The sequence below is a fragment of the Lissotriton helveticus genome, chromosome 2_1, assembly GCF_964261635.1.
Source record: "Lissotriton helveticus chromosome 2_1, aLisHel1.1, whole genome shotgun sequence".
In the NCBI taxonomy this organism is placed as follows: Eukaryota; Metazoa; Chordata; class Amphibia; order Caudata; family Salamandridae; genus Lissotriton; species Lissotriton helveticus.
This window is the reverse complement of record NC_136059.1, coordinates 1,741,410,338-1,741,427,685: the sequence shown is the minus strand read 5'-3', so window position 1 is coordinate 1,741,427,685 and position 17,348 is coordinate 1,741,410,338. Positions and strand designations below refer to the sequence as shown.

At 41.4% G+C, this 17,348-nt stretch overlaps 1 protein-coding gene across 2 annotated transcripts in view; it reads right to left on the bottom strand.

Annotated features, from left to right (window-relative positions):
• SVEP1 (sushi, von Willebrand factor type A, EGF and pentraxin domain containing 1) overlaps positions 1–17,348 on the bottom strand; it is a 1,097,507-nt gene that overhangs the window by 665,705 nt on the left and 414,454 nt on the right. For both annotated transcript variants that reach the window (XM_078676696.1, XM_078676697.1), the window contains exon 4: positions 9,089–9,247. In XM_078676696.1, coding sequence (XP_078532822.1) covers positions 9,089–9,247 — 159 coding nt within the window. The remainder of the gene's footprint in view (positions 1–9,088; positions 9,248–17,348) is intronic.

Below are 17,348 nucleotides of genomic sequence, written 5' to 3'. Positions count from 1 at the left end.
TGAGATTTTATTTACCCCAAATAAACCTGTCAGCAAGGGTTTGTAACTGTAACAATTGAGAGCATGTTAACTCTAGTGGAACAGTCCTAAAGTAATACATTACCGTAGGAAGTATACACATTTGAAGCACATTGCACCTCCCTACCATTGACAAATGCAGGCACTCAACCCGTTCCAATTGTCGCTGTGCCGAAGATACTATATCTGCCTAATTAACGTCCACAACCTCTTGGAGCGCCATCCAAATCTTAATGCCCAAATATCGAGCTTCTTGCATAACCCGCGCTTCTCCTGGACACAGTCCTTCAGTACAGACTATCTGGGTTTTAGATACATTCGATTTATACCCAGCAACTTCACCATATCTCTGAGTAAGACTCTCAATCGCCCTTACAGCTTGCTCTGCGTCAGACGTCACTATTGCAATATCGTCAGTGTAAGCAAGGACACGCACATGATGTTGCCCAAGTGTCATTGACTGTATTCCATTGGTTGTTTCCAACAGAGTTAACAGTGGGTTAATGTAGATGGCAAAAAGGAGGGGCGAACATGGACACCCCTGCCTTGTTCCCTGAGTAATATTTACTTAAGATGACTCTCTGCCCATAGTGGGTATTTTAGCCCGAGGTCTTTTGTACATTGTTTGTATAGATGTTATATTAGGGGGTCCAAACCCCATCTTTAGCAAAGGAACGGCCATGAAACACGATCAAACGCTTTTTAGCGTCTAATAAAATTATACTCATGGGCTTTTGTTGTCCACTGGCATAGTCTATAGTTGCAATCACCCTTTATATATGATTGACCGTGCTACGGCCTGGTATAAAACCATGTTGATGCTTGGATCCTAACGGAGATATGACTTGGGCGTTCCTAGTTGCTAAAATCTTTGAGTACAGCTTGCCGTCTGCATTTATTAATGATATGGGTCTATATGGCCCAGGGAGCCTCGCCGACTTATCTTTCTTTTTAAAAACCACAATATTGGCATCATCCCAAGAAGGTGATGGATTTCCTACCTGAGCCTCTAAAAAAGTAGCCAACATATCTTCTTTAATAGTAGGAAAAAGTATCCGGTAGATTTCCAACGGGAGTTTGTCTGGTCCACCCGCTTTCCCTAAAGCCAATAAACCCAGTGCTTCCTCCAATTCTAACATTGTTAATGGGGTTTCCAACTCCTCTCGTGCGAGCCCAGTCAACTCTAATGCCTGCAAATACTGTTCTATATTGCAGCAGCACTATATCTTGTGTGTAAAGCTCTTTATAATAAGAATGGTTCACCTCCAATATCCCTTCCATAGTCTCTGCTACACCCCCTTTCCCATCTTCTAACATAGCAATTCTCTGGGCAGCTTGCTTCCCCCGCAGCCTTTGAGCTAGACAGCGACCAGTCGTCTCCCCATATTCATACCTTTCTTCTTTATACGTTTTATATGGAGCCGCTATTTCCTGACTCCATATCCCATTGATCTGAGCCTTACAGCATGCAGTCTTAGTTTGTGTGGCCTTGGGATCTGCCTTGTCTCTAACCGTTTGTATAAATTCTCGTTCTGCTACCTTTAACTCTTCTAATAGGCCCCGCATTTGCTCCTTTTGAAGCCTTTGCTTGGTCCATCCATAACTAAGTGTCTCCCCCCTCAACCCAGCTTTCAGTGCATCCCAGACCATTGGTTGAGTGGCTGAGCCTCTGTTACTCTTCAAAAACGATTTTGCCCAAGTTTTAATATGGCTGATACAATCGGAGTCGCATAGTAGCTTCTTATTAAAAGTAAAGGATCTGTGTTCCTTTGCAAGACTAAGGCCAATAAGATTGGCTAGCACTGGTCCATGATCCGATGTGATTCCTGGCCATACTTGCATCTTTGCGCCGACCATGAGTGACTGGGGCAAAAACACATAATCTAGCCGAACAAATGTATTATATGGGTGAGAATAAAACGTATACGTTGGATCTCCCTGATTCACAACTGCCCACCCATCTACTAAACCATGATTCTGCAACAGTTGTTGTAACGCCCTATATACTTTTGGTTTACCCCCAATATACTTCCTATGTTCAGGGTCCCACATCTGGCCTTCCCCATGTATATTAAAGTGCCCAGTCAGTACCAATGGTGTTCCCTATAGTGGCAATTCAACATTCAAAAATTGGATGGTCTCTGCCTCATCTAAGTTCGAACCATAGACTGTACAAAGAACAATCTTAGTATTCCCTATAAGATATTCCGTAATGGCCCACCTCCCCAGATTATCAACCTTTTCCTTGCCCTTGCCGGATATTCCACGTCGCGCTACAATCGCCACTCCCCTGTTCATAATAGACTGTCTAGATGCTGCAATTACTGTATATCCCAACTCAAATAATATCCTTCTATTAGACCAGGGGACGTGTGTCTCTTACAAGCACAAAATATCTGGATTTATTAATTTTAGCTCAGCAGCAACACATTTCCTTTTAAGAGCATTGTTTAGACCACATACATTGAATGTGCATATTCGCAGCAGCCTATCGCTCCCCCTATCTACCATTGATGACATCATATCTCACTAACTTAAGTATATCTGTATAAGTCGCATCATACCAACAACACATGCATTGAACTGAATTTTCCCCCTTTTCTTGCTGCCCCCTTCCCCTTTCTCCCAAGTGCCCCCCCTGCACACCCCCACCACCTACCCCCCAAAAAAACACCGCCTGTGACCCTCCCCCACAATAGAGGCCTTAGGGCTGATCGCCCTTGTGATGCTTGGTGAATAGCTCACATGGTGCTCATCTCTTCCCAAAATAATATTATGTGTGCAGATGAGCCGTCAGGATGTCACACCATAGTATGATCCTTTTATCCATCCCATCAAATTTACCAAATACAATGCAAGGCATATGTTTCTAGACATCATTCCAAGTCACCCCAAGGATTGTAAATATTCTTTAGCAGTAACCTCAGAGGTAAAAAAGCGCGTCTGACCCTTATTAACAACCTTTAGAGTAGCTGGCTGCAATAAGAACACTTGTAGTTCGTTTACTTGGAATGGATTAATCAATTGACGCATCTGCCATCTCTTTTCCACTCTAGTGTGGCAATAATGCGGTCTAACAAAACATTGTGTGCCTTTCCCAGTTCTATTCTTATCGGGTCTCGCCAGATTGTATATTGCCTGCCAGGCCAGGAAATTATTTAAAGAAATCAGAATCTCCCGTGGTTGCTGCGCCGCCTGTCCATTTCTTAGTACCCGTTGTCGAAAAGTAAATCTGTGCACACGTTGTATTTTTTTAGACCATTTCCATTCCTTAAGCTCGGAGAACGCTTCATCAAACATTTCTATACCAAATTGCCGGACATCTTGCCCCTCCAAGCCTTCTGGTACGCACAGTATACGCAGATTATTGTGACGCAATCGGTTTTCCATGTCCACCAGCTTGTTATGTCAATCCTCTTTAGTAGCCTGCATGTCTACAACTAGGTCCTTTTGTACTACCATCTGATCTTCTAGTGCTGAAATGCGGGTCTCAGCCACAGCCATTCGCTCAGTAAAGTCATTGCAGGTTTTGGCGAGTCTCCTTACTGTATTCTGTAGCTTCCTACAGGCAGTATGTGTCTTAGAATTCTCTGCACGTGTTTCCTTCCTGTGGTCAGTTATACATTTATAAATAGCTTCAAGAGATATTTGGCCTTGTATTTCATCCAGCAAACCCCCGGTTGCCTCAGCAAAAAGATCCAATTCCTCGGACGTCTTATCTCCAATGGAGAGGTTCCATTCTGGTGCCTGTACCGTTGTGCCATTATAAAAATGGGGTCACCCTAAAAGGTCTTGGACCTAGGTACAGTTTGATATAAAAAACAAAAAACAATTACATTGCCCCACCAGTTGACATGAAAATAAAATGCATGGTGAAATAGAATTTTTTGTATGTTGCAATTACTGATCTTTTGTTTATTTTTGTCTATTTTGAATAAAATGATTGAGTATCAAGAGCAGACGGAATGTTCTTTTATATGCTCATAAATAATGTCCTGAATGTTTAAAGCTAAACTGATTTATTTCTCCCCAAATGAATACGGTCAAGGACCATTGTTTTTTATATCAAACTGCACCATTGTGCCAGCAGCACCCTCCCCCTTGGCCACCTTCCGTACTGTGAGAGTTTCCATTGTTGCAGCCCCCCAAGGAGAATTCTCGGAATCATTGCCCATATTTATGGGGGAACGGCTAGGAGACCCATCAGCCAGTATTTGAGTATCAACATCGTTGCCTTCTGACACATCTGTGGGCTCAGACATAGAATAAAATTCACTTTCCTTGCTACTAGCAACTTTGTTCCCTTCATCAAATATTACACCGTCTCCCTCTGTTAAGGGGGGTTTACTGGAAGCTGGAGCGTTGATCCGGACCTGCGGAACAGCAGATGAAGCCAGGGGAGTTTCTCCAGAAATCTCAACAACTGACTCTCCAATTGCTCTTCACTTTCAACGTATCAAGTTAAAACCTGTAGCTCACCTTAGTGCAATAAAACAATTCTACCTTATTAGATGGGCTTATAATCTGCTTTGCGTACCAGAAGGTGAGAGCACTTTTAAGCCAGGAAATATTTTAGACTGGTTCAGGGAAAAATACTTTTAAAGAAAACCTAGAGACTGCTTTGGAGTCTTTTCAATGCTCTACTATCCTACTACAGTCTTGGTCACCAGTACTTTTGACATTTTTCCTGAAAAAATCTAGTCTGAGATTGAGCTTTCACTCTGATAAGGCACATTGCTCACAGCTATCCCATTATAAGCCGTGTATAGTTAGTATTGAAGATAAAGCGTGTCCAAAATATTTTGCATTTTGATGCTGCGATTAAAAGACTTAACCAGAAATTGGGGAGGCACACTTGATAAATCTGGCTCTTGTGATCTGTGTGGAGGAGGCACTCAATATACGGTAAATGTCCTTTATGTTTGCCCAAATAAACTCCTGATTGAAGGTCATAGCCATTTTATTAATCCTATATTATTAAATACAATATTTTTAGAACTAATGATTGGATCAGCCTAATAAAACTCCCTCCAGACGAATTTATATGTTATAATTTGTTTACATTTTTTAAAACCTTTTTACCACTGTTTTAAAGATATTAAATCTATGAATAAATCTATTATCTGTATATACTGTCATTTTATATTGTTGATGTCTGACGAGGTCTAAATCAATAAAAATACATTTGAAATTTGAATACTTTACTAAACTACCCCCAAACTAGGCCTCATTTCTCCTCTCATTGCAGGCAGCAAAATGTCCTTCCAAATATAACTGTTCAAGGTCTTTTCTGTCAGTATTTCAGTAGGTCTGTTAATGTAATACGTCCACCCCTGTTTTGTGCGTAACTAGATTTGTACTGTTACATCCGATGACATTAGATCTAGAGTATTTTTGTAAGTCTATTCATTCATTCAATGAGTCCGCCATTGTTTTGTGTGTAACTAGATTTGTACTGTCACATCTGAGGACATTAGATGAAGAGGAGACTAATAATTATTTACTAAGGGGATAGATCTTAGTACCGGTGCATTTAGTTCTGTATTATGATTGGTTGAGCCTTGAACCATTATATTCATTTCATGCTGACTAAATTATTTTCACTATGTATTTTTTTCTTACACCAAGGGCTCATTTTGGAGGTGAGCCAAAAATCATCTCTTCCTTCTTAGCGACTAGCCTCTTGTCAGTCTGGCTCATGCTTAAGACTTAGAATAATTCTGATATTTTTGCTACATTTGACTAAGCTTTATACGTATTCCCTATATGCTAATTACCCACATGCCTATTTTGCCTTCTGTGATGCACCTTTAACAAATGTTCATGGTTTCTAGCTTAAGCTTCATCTCAAAAAGACATTTAATGTATTATGCTGTTTGTTTTATTGACTAATTTGACTTTGCTAGGGGCACATTACCTCATACGTTCTTGAGGCTAACACTGCCCCCAATCTTGCGCAAATGCCTTATCTCATATTTTATTAGATAATCAAAGAGAGCATCAGTACCCAATAGGATCATCCTGCAAGAAGATTGACAGGGGAGTGCTGCTAGCATATGAAGGTTTCTCCCCACCTACTTTCTATACCAGGAGAAGTCTTCATCTCTCTAGGATGGGCCTCAGTGCAGAGCTGTACAGAGCCACCTACCAGGACACAAAGATACTGTTGAAAAGTTTCCAGATCCAGTCTGACGCCTGGGGAATATTCAAAAGGTGAGGAATCTGTGACTATAAGTCGCTATCAGAAATATGCCTTTTCAAATTCCGCTTTCCTCTTATGTCACCAGGAGTGGCTATTCTTAGTTTCCTAAGGGTACATAGTGGGTGATACGGCACAACATCGAAGTCCAGAAATCCCAGACGAGGAACTGTGAGTTTGACAGCAACATACGTAGGATCATATCCACCTCAGGAAATATACACCAACTGTATGTTATCCTCCAACTTCTCTCAGTGTTGGTAATGGCTCATCATTATATCACAATTTACTAATTATAGATTATAATTGCCACCCACAACTATTTGGGTTTTGATACATGGCTAAAAACCTATTAGTTCCTATTTTCTAAATTATTTTTCAGTGGAACATGTCCTCTTGTGGACATCAATAAAATAATAATAACGTGAATGCAGCAAACCAAGGGGTATGCCATGGCTATGAATGACACATTTGAATGAGTAGCAAGTTAAGGCAAGATGGAGGTAGAGAACAACCAGGATTTAATTTGGTTCCAAAAGGATGCCTAATTCGATATGCTGTGGAGGGAGCATGGCAAGTAATTTGAGAGCATGGCAATCACAAAAGAGAAAGTTCTGGACCAGCAAATCTTTGGTTCCTTGAAAATGAAGCGATTGGCTGTTTGAAATGTCTGGTTGACTTTATGCCTTGAGAATCTGGAGCATAAAACCAGTCGCCCAATATAATGTGAAGCCTGATGACAAATGCTAAATATCATAAAAGCAATTTGCTTCACAATGTGTAGCTGCTTTCCTATTGATGATAGTGGGTTATGTAAATTCTCGAACTCTCTCACTTCTTCGACCCTAAATATTGGCCTTAGATTTCCTGCAACATCACATTATCTGCTTGCCCACATATAGGTCTCCAAATGTTTTTACTAGGGTTTTGCATTCCATTCAAATTCCATGAAAATAACTTCATCCCGATTTAGTTTCCAGACAATGATGGTATAAAGTGAAAGTGTTTAGAAGTTTCTTCAATTTGCTATCATTTGCAAAAAGTATAAAACCCACTATAATGTTGGTAACTTGTTTCAGGTTCCTAGCCCAAACATCCACCTTTCCCCCTCCTTGTTCCAAACAATTTTTCTGTTATTCCCACCCCACGAACCACATACATTACAAATACGAAAGAATAGCAACATTGTAGCAAGAAAAAGATTGCTACATGCACTGCACGCCAACTAAATTATTAATTTTTGTGGGCTAGTTCTATAACCTTGTGCACTGTGTCAGGGAGTGTTTTTGTTCAGTTTACAATAAGGGCATAATTTAATGTGGTCTTGAAAACGTGATTTTTCTGGTAGACTACTTTAATCCATGCCGAGTTCTAACGGACAATTTGTTTTCCACTATCACTTTATTTGTGCTTTCTTTGTTTGGATGTTACCTAGAAGAAACATTTCCAATTGAGAAAGTTTCTGGGGTAAGTAAATATTTTTGGAGCTTCAATGGCTTTTGGGTTCCCCTGGGAAAAACGGAATGCACCCGTATAATCCCTGTACTGAAAGTCAATACACAAAGCTCTCTAAATGCAGCATTGAGGACTTTAGCTATATATTTAGCATCTTTCAATACTTAAGGGCCTTATGATAGCCCATAAGTTCAGAACTTTTCAAATTGTTCTCCATATTATCTCGGATCATCATTCTACAGAGAGCAATCATATTATGATGCTGTTGATTGTCCATCGAGTGGCATTGACAATGTCTTTGAAGTTACTCTTTCTTCCATGTTTTTGTCACATAGACAATAAATGGTATTTTCTTTCAGGTGTCAGACTCTGCCTGATGATTAAGGAATAGCAGTCGTCATTGAAGCTTTGTATAGACTATATCTCCCCTCTGATGGCTGCTTGCCCACTTGCCCCGGAGCATCTGGTCAGAAAGAGCAGAAAGTATTATGGCAAAATTCACAGACTGAGTAGTTGCAGGAACATCCTTTATTTTGCCCTAATGTGCATATTAGGCCTCTTCTTAACTCCCTTTGTAAGACATTGGTTTAGTTGACTTCTGCTCTCTACTGACTACATACCAAATCTTCTTTGCTCTAGGGTTGGAATCTAATCCTTAGTTAGTCTCAAACTTGAAAGCCTTACTGCTCTTCAGAAGATGAGCATCTGCACCATCTCTCAGCTTTTTGGAATGTTTCTCTTTGTTTGATGATAAAGAGAAGGATGTTAGGTGGGTGAATAGAGGGATTCTTTAAAATGCAGCTGAGGTTACTAAACATGGACACAAAACGTGTCTTGAACTTAGGAACCATTCAATTTCATTTGTAATTGTGGCTATATTGCACATAATTGAATCTCCACGTCTGGCATCAAAACTCCTCATTTCACATGAGTGTTTAATAAGGGAATGTTTCAACAACACAGTGCAATGTGTACAAAATTATTATGTGATGATATCAACATTCTGGAGTCGGTTAACAGCATGTTTGCATTTTGTGAGGCAAAAAAATGTTTTTGAAAATTAATGCCCTCAGCAAATCTTTAAAGTCATTCATAATATGAAATTCAAACATTACACAGTAACAAAAGAAATGTTTTAGCAAATTAAAGGCAATTGGTCTTTGCAGTGACATAGGTTAGCAAGATTAGGACTTGTTTTTGAAGTCTATGTGATCTTCAAGTCACAAGGTGAAATCCAGAAATAGTGACTCACCCTTTCATTCTTCAAGTCAGAAACATGAGAACTAATTTTAATTTGGTAATATTAATGGACATAAAAATCTTGCATATAATATATTTCACTTTTGTTATATCTGAATCACTCAAACAATGTAAGATCTGTTTCATCAATTGATAACGCTGATTTAGGTGACCCACCTTCACATGACTGGCCGACAGCACGGAAACCCTCCTTGCAGGTACAATCCTCCACAGATGTACTTCCTGGTGGAGACGTATGGTTGACATCAGGGCATGCGAGGCATGTGCTTATGCCTCCAGGGTAGCCTTCAGGTTTGTATGTTCCAGAAGGACAAGCTAATAAATAAAAAAACAACCATTAAGCCTTAGGATTTTAGCAGAATTACCATTTAGCAAAAGCATGAGAAACACTGCAACTTGTGGGAAGTTACTACACAACCCTGCCGTTTTATAATACACTAAATTCACTAGGTAAAAGCTGGAAACTTTTTGCAGGATAAAAAACAAAATGGGAGTGGTTTCCAAAGGAATTCAAGGGTTTGGGGCGTAGTACTAGAAGCATACTTTGTTTACATACCCTCGGATGACTTTGTGAATCTGCACATAAATGTCCAACTTTCTATTAGGAAAAGTGCAAAGAGGGAACTTAGGGCCAGGTGTACAACCCATTTTGGCACGTGCAAAATGGGTTAGCGACCCGTTTGCGCATGCAAAAACTAACAGGGCCATGTAGAAACCCTATTTAGCGAGTTGCATTTTTTTTGCAACTCACTAAAGAGGATTTGCGACTCTCAATTAGGAAGGGGCGTTCCAAGGGCGTCCCTTCCTAATTACGACTTGCTACCTTAATTAAGAATGTTTCGGGACCGCAATTGCGGTCGCATAACACTTGCAATTTACCGCCTTCTTCAAGAGGTTGGTAATGCACTTGCAAATGGGAAGGGACCCTTTGCAAATGCAGGGAAAACATTTTTTAGGGGTAGGAAGTGGTCCCATGGACCACTACCTGCCCTTTAAAAATGAAACAAAAACGTTTCATTTTTCTTTTCTTTTTTTAATGCATCCTGTTTTCTTTTAAGGAAAATGGGCTGCATTAAAAAAAAATCTGCTTTATTGAAAAGCAGTCCCAGATATGGAGGTCTGCTGAGCCCAGCAGGCCACCATACCTGGGAGGGCCAGCCATTCCTAATGGGGTTGCAAGTGTCTCATGAATATTGATGAGGCATGCAATTTGCAACCCCATTGGGAATCGCAAACAGCGTGTCTGACACTGTTGTACATGGCATTTAGCGATTCGCAAATTGTGACTTGCAATTGACCACAATTGGCAAAACTAAAAATGCCCCGGTCGTACATCTGGCCTTAATTGTATATGAACATCTCCTGAATTTTCACATTATATTTACAGTTTAGATATTTTGAGGTAAATTTACAAAAGCCTATAAAAGTATGTGAAAGAGTACTAAAGGGAGTAATACTTTATACACCTAAGTGCCTTTATGAGTAGGTATTACAATTTTGAGTTTTGCTTCTAGGAATAGGAGGTACCTTCTTTATCGTACCTTCAGACCTGCGGAAGTAAGAATGCAGAATGTGGAAGTCAGAATGTACTGGTAACACTGTTACCACATTGAGTCCTTTAAGAGATCATATAATATAACATATAAGATAAGAGAAAATAAAAGCAAAAAAATATAAAAATACATGAATTGTTGCGATTAACATAGCTCTCCTTGGTTGTGTTTTCCTTCCTCCTTGTTATTGATTTACTTCTTACTTGACCTTGAATTCTTCGTGGTTATCCTTATGATCGGTGTCCGACAGGAGTTTTGTTGTCTATACTAATTTTTTCTATCAATATGGAGCTGTAGAGGAAACACAAAGAAAAGGTCGCCCTCCTCTCAATGTATCAAATACACACAAGACCTGTTCCCTCAGGCTTATCAAATCACAAATCTGGAAGTAGAATTTTTAGGTCTCGCCTTTTCCATTCCGAAGGAATGGGAAATGGCGAGAATTCAAGTGCTCGAAATTCTCGTGAAACCACCGCTTTTTTCGTGCGGTTGTCATCGAGTTCACGTGGCCACAGGCACGCGCTTTTGGGCCATAAACTTTCCCCCTCCCCAGCCAGCTTTTCCAGCAGCATTTGCCTCATCAAAGGCTTCCGCTGCCCCGCCCTCACTTATTCACGGCCGCAGGCCGTGACTTCAAAGGGTGCATCTTGCTTAACAGGCCAGGCTGCACGCATGTCTCGCGCTTTAGAGGACGAACAATATAAAACCGAGCAGTGCACACCAACGTAAAAAGTAAAACAGTGGCTTTATCTGAAGAATTTAGAGTCACTGATAAGTATTAAACACTCATGTACACAAAATAGATGAATAATCAATTGCCTACTATAGACAAACATCGCAGGAAAAAAAACTCGCTACTGACACGGAGCCGAGGAGTCCTATTTAGAGAGCTGCCTCCTGAATACAAGTAACATCGCAGGAAAAACAAGCACTGGCGTTGCCAATAGGTCTCGCAGTAGGAAAGTTGGAGCTATTGGTTTTGTAAATGACAAAGCCCTTTATGTTTTTAAAATGAAAACAAAAATAAAAGGAATTGTTATTTGCAATTGTAATAGCTCCAACTTTCCTACTGCGAGACCTATTGGCAACGCCAGTGCTTGTTATTTTTATCTACGTTGGTCACTCCTTACTTCTTACTAAGTAATGTCCCACCACTTTATTTGCCTTATTTTTATAAAATTGTGTTTTTATCAAATGAGAGTCATACCCCATCAAATATTAAAGATGGGTAACAATGGAATATATGCAAAAAAATCACACCCATAAATGTGTTTAATATTTCAAAAATAGTGAAAAAAGCAATATGGCACCTCACATGCGCACCACCAGTTGAACTTGCTGATTGGTACTCACCAGCTATGCTCACTTTTATCATCATCGGTAACCATTTTGCTAAAACTTACAAGTGTCCCAAAAAAGTGTGATCAAATGATTCAAAAAAGCACACACCCTATGTGCTTTGCGACTACCAAAACAAAACAAGACCCAATACAATATAAAACTGAAATAAGATGCACAGATTACCAATTTTATTCTATTCTTGTGCGCTCATTAAGAAATTTAAAACCGGCTGCTTACATGCAGACCACTTCCTTTCTTAGCCGACATGTTTCATTGCCATTCAATCTATCAGGCAATTTCGTCAGTGCAGGGTCATTCGTTGCTATTGTTGGACACTCGTGCAATTTTTTTAAAATGACTGTCAAATGACAAAACAACACAATGACCAGGTTACCAGGACACATCTTATCTCTCCAAGGAAGGTTGCTGTATGCAACATTGAAGTGAGATATAGACTGCTAGTTTGAAAAGACTTGCTCCATCAGGGACACGTGTGCAAGTTACAAAGTGCAGACAGCATGGGATAAGAAATTGATCAATTAAGTTGTAATATCCTCCACGCGATAGAGATAGAGGATAACTATTATCCCATAGGAAGTTGAGTGTGCATTACACAATACGTAGAAAGGATCTTGAAGTACTAGGTAATGGTGTAGGAAGATGTATGCACTAATCCACTTATATCTCTATATCCAGGAACCTAATTTAGGATATGCCCACGAGAGGAGGTTCTCGTGGCAGGAGTTCCCCTAATAATAAGGAGAGCTGGTACCAGTGACTTTGGCTCCCTTATGGTAATGAAATGCCCTATAGTGATGTGTGTATGCTTGCCTCCCGCTTTATTGGTGGTGGTTGTATTGGTGGTGGTGGTATTAGTGGTGGTGATGGTGGTATTGCTGGTGGTGGTATCGGTGGTGGTATTGATGGTGGTGGTATGGTGGTTCTGGTGGTGTTGGTGATGTTATTGGTGGTGGTGGTATTGATGGTGGTGGTATGGTGGTTCTGGTGGTGATGGTGATGGTATTGGTGGTGGTGGTATTGGTGTTATTGGTGGTGATGGTGGTAATGCTGGTGGTGGTATCGGTGGTGGTATTGATGGTGGTGGTATGGTGGTTCTGGTGGTGTTGGTGATGGTATTGGTGGTGGTGGTATTGATGGTGGTGGTATGGTGGTTCTGGTGGTGTTGGTGATGGTATTGGTGGTGGTGGTATTGGTGGTGGTGGTATTGGTGGTGGTGGTGGTAGTGGTATTGGTGATAGTGGTGGTGGTGGTATTGGTGGTATTGGTGGTATTGGCGGTGGTGGTATTAGTGGTGGTGGTATTGGTGGTGGTGGAGGTGGTTGTACTGATGGTGGTGGTATTTGTGGTGGTGGTGGTGGTGGTATTGGTGGTGCTGCTGCTGTTGTTGTTAATAAAACAGGTTTTTTAAAACAACCCGTCAGGTAGCTTAGTGCAGAACACATGTAACACAGATGTGCTGTTATCAGCCCAGCCCATTAGCGCACGATTATGTGCTACCTGGAATTCACATGACTTAATTTGCTAATCATTTCGAAATCCATTTTACTTGGAGGGGGTATTAAAACAGACACGAGATAAGGCTAGGTTGAAGTGATTGAAAGCAGGCACTCGAGTAATGGGGCGGCCGTGCTGCCTAAAAAAACACAAGCGGGTTCAGCTAAAGCAGTGCATGTCCAGCTGCAGTAAGAGAAACTCAATAAAGTAAATAGTGCTTACAGACTAAATAACAGGTCCCGTGTAACAACCGAAGTAAAGGGGCCAGTAGCCATGGGAGGTTACAAATGAAGACAAGGCTGTACTAAGGCAGGACTAACAAGCTTATTAGCGAATCCGAAGGCAGCATTTAGGAAAGACAATAACACAAACCAATGAAAAATATGGGAGGAGATTAGGAGGGGCTTCTCTCCCATACTCTACTGAGGCAGTCTCGCAGAGCTAGTAGCGCATGCGCACTAGCACTAGGCTCGACGTAATGAGAGCACCTCCAAAGAAACCCCCAATACTTTTTGCCAAGTTCTGACTCATATTGCCCCTGCTTTCTTTGTGGGTTTCCCTCTTCTTATCATGGCATGCCTGCCTTAAGTCTGAAATGCTTTGAGACAAACTTCTGAATTGAACTTTATGGTGGAGACATATTTTTTTCTCTCCCCTTCCCTCCCTCTTCATTGTCTGGGTCCCTCCTTTTTAGGTAGATTTTTGTTTACCCTTATTTTTGTTAGCTTTGGTAACAACAGAGTCATACTCTTCAATCTTAAAGATGGAGTAGAGTCTGGGGTAGAGTATGGGCTTGGGGTAGAAATTTTACTATCTTGCCCCTAACAGCACCCAAACAGAGATCATAAAGCTGCAATCAGTTTCATAAGGCAATAGACCAACAAGGTACAGGATGACAAATGAAAGTATAATCGATTATATTAAGAGAGGGAGCTTTGCCTCCAAGCTCCTGGGTAAGGGATCACTTATAAGTGTTTATCCTCATCTATACCCTGCTATCGACCCCGCATAGATACCAAAAGAGCTAGCATTCACCAACGGGAATACACAGGAAAGTAACAGAATGTTCTTACATGCATGCAGCCATTGCCCCATGCCTCAGGACTGGGACGGACCCACGGATCTCAGTCTCCTCGCATCGCTGGCTGCCTGATGAGCTCGTTCTCACGACGCTCATGGAGGGCAATATCGAGGCAGAGCACTGATAAGGTGTTCGACTTAGGCTGACCATCGGAAGCTGGCACCCTGGAACAACCCTACCAGACCAGGACCTGTGATCCCTCATCGGGGTAGGGCTCTGACACAGTCCACGGTGAATGGCTAGCGCCTGGGAGGCCCCGCCGGATGTCGATCACCACTGCTTTGGTGTGACTCTCCGCATTCTCGCACTAGCGCCTCCGCTGTGCTTTAATACAAACTTTTGCCTCAACTCAACGATGGCAGGCTGGACTCATGCCTGTCGATCTCCTGCGTTCCCGCTACAGTCGGCTGCGGCCACACACATGATTGTTCTCCCCGAGCTCTGGACAATTCACTTGGGCTAGGGTGTCTTGAGTCATAATGCTTAACCGGGTGCGCAGTCATTGCTGGTGCTCAATGTTGCATCTACTCTGACTTTGGTGGGTTTTGTGCAAAGCAGGGGTCCTCAAACCCCCAGCAGTGTGACACCAATACCAAAAATAAATAAAATAAGGAAAAACAACAATACAAAATTCCAAACCCAGCCTAAAAGAATACAGAAAGTCCCCTGAGCAGTCCCTCATCCCCGAATCCTTACTTCATTGGCCACGGAAATAGAAAAATAGAAAAACGATTCACGGATGACCACCTCTTTTGGACTCTATGTATAGGATTCTATATGTAGGACTACTGGGGGATGAGGGCTGGCGACAAACAGGATCTCTAAGGTTGACACTCCCCAGTGGGAGGACTGACTGTCCCTAAGATGGTCACCATGAGTGGGCCTTCCATTAGAGCACTCCTTCTCCCATTGTTGGTGAGGGATCCAGCTTTTGTTCCCCGCAGATTCAGAGACCCCTCAGAGAGAGACCACAGCAACAAGAGATTCACACTCATTAGACGATTGGGAATGGTTCCACTAGCACTGGGAGCACAGCACCGTGACCGGCGCTCTCGATGGAACTTTTGACGATGCCCCCTAGGCGGAATCCGAAACCTTCTTTACGTACTGTGGTGCCCGAGCAACCTTGGCCGATGACCGGTAGAGATGTCCTTTGCAGTTATAGAGGAGTTTGGCTCTGGTTCACCCCTCGGCCGCCACCTACTCAGCCGGACATCGGACATTGTTTTCCTCGTCTCCTTGTGTTTCTTTCCCCTTCCCCGCCTCCACCCTCCATGATTCTTTGTCTGCCTCCCCTGTTCCAGCCTAACTTTCCTGTTTCCCCTGAACTACTTTCCCCCTTGCTGTTTTTTTTCTAATGTTTATTCTATGCTTTTGTAACTCATGTATCTACATTATACTGTTCCCTTTCTATGTTATGCAACGCTCCAGCAACTGATGTAACTGTAACTATGTTCTGAAACAATGTCCTTCCTCATGTAAAGCGCTCTGATACCTCCGGATCTAGCCAGTGCTATATAAAACTTTTCAAATAGATAAATAAAAATACTGATCGCATGCTGTGATTTTAAAAGAAAACGAACACATAAAGAATAAAAGGTATTATGTTGTTTGAAATGATATTGTTCTACTATTTTTACTTTCATAATATGGACGAAAAAGTGTGATTATATATACCTTTGACTGGAGAGCTGAGTGCTGAACCACTATTGAGAATCTTGCCTTGGAAATTTATTTTCCTTTATAGCGATGTAGGGGGGTCACAACTCTGGTTCTTTGCACCACTGTATAGTTCATCTTTACTCATTACTTCGTGTTGATGAGTGCAGGACTTGTGTGCCTTAACCCATCATTTTGTTGGTTGATCTGTAACCTCCCATGAAGACTGGACTTTTTACTTGTGTTATTTCACGATCTGTAAGCACTATTTTCTTTAATGATTTTCCCCTGTTCAACCTATGGCGTGCTTTCCTACAAATAGCACGCCACTCGCTTTCATATTTTTATTAGCAATGGCAGCCGGTCGGTCTTAACTAGAGCACCTGCACTTCTTTATTTATTGTATTTGCCAGTGCGGTCCGCTTTAACAATAGTGGCTACTCTCTGGAACCTTTTTTTGGGGGGGGGGTGAAATCGTCGAATCCCGTGCTTTTACTTTAATGGTAGCCGCACATCTGTCTTTAGACACTGCGCGTTGTATTCAGCTTACAGAGAGACGCGTCTAAAGAAAGAGGTGCTGCCACCATTAAAGTGCACGCTTTACCCAAAAAATACATTTGTTTGTGAACTTCATAAACAAAGCAGTTTTTTTTGGTAAAAGCACTCCATGCCATGCTTTAAGAATATATCTTAAAGAAGAAACTGATTGTGCTTCCTAATTGAATATTATTGAACTTTGGTAGTGCACCACTCCATTCAGTTCCAAGTTTTGTTTTCCGAGTAGTGGATTGCATCCCCCGACGGCAGATGCAGGAGTTGTTGTGGCACACCTTCTATTGAATTGGAACTTTTCAACAAATTTGGGTCAACGTATTGAGGTTTGTGCGGCATTTGGAGTCCGCCGTTGGCCTTTGTCTTTGCATGTATGTAATTTGAGTTAAGAGGCGCGTGAATGTGTTAAGAAATATAATGAAAGGAGAGTGAAAATCCTAAGAAATTGGAAAAATGAAAGTGAAATAAGACAACAAATTGAAGCTGAAGAGAGTTTTAAAAATGTGAATGTGCTTTCGAGACTGAGGATGGAGCATGAAAGAAAGGGTGAGATGTGCATGGTGCATCAGGGAACTCAAAGAATTTGGCCAATTGAGCTTATTTGAAAGAGTGAGAAATGAGCTGTGTTGTTGTTAATGAGGTTTTACTGGCAACGAGCCAATATTTAGAGGAATTTATTATATGTGTGTTAAGGTTGCTTATTTGAATCTGCTTC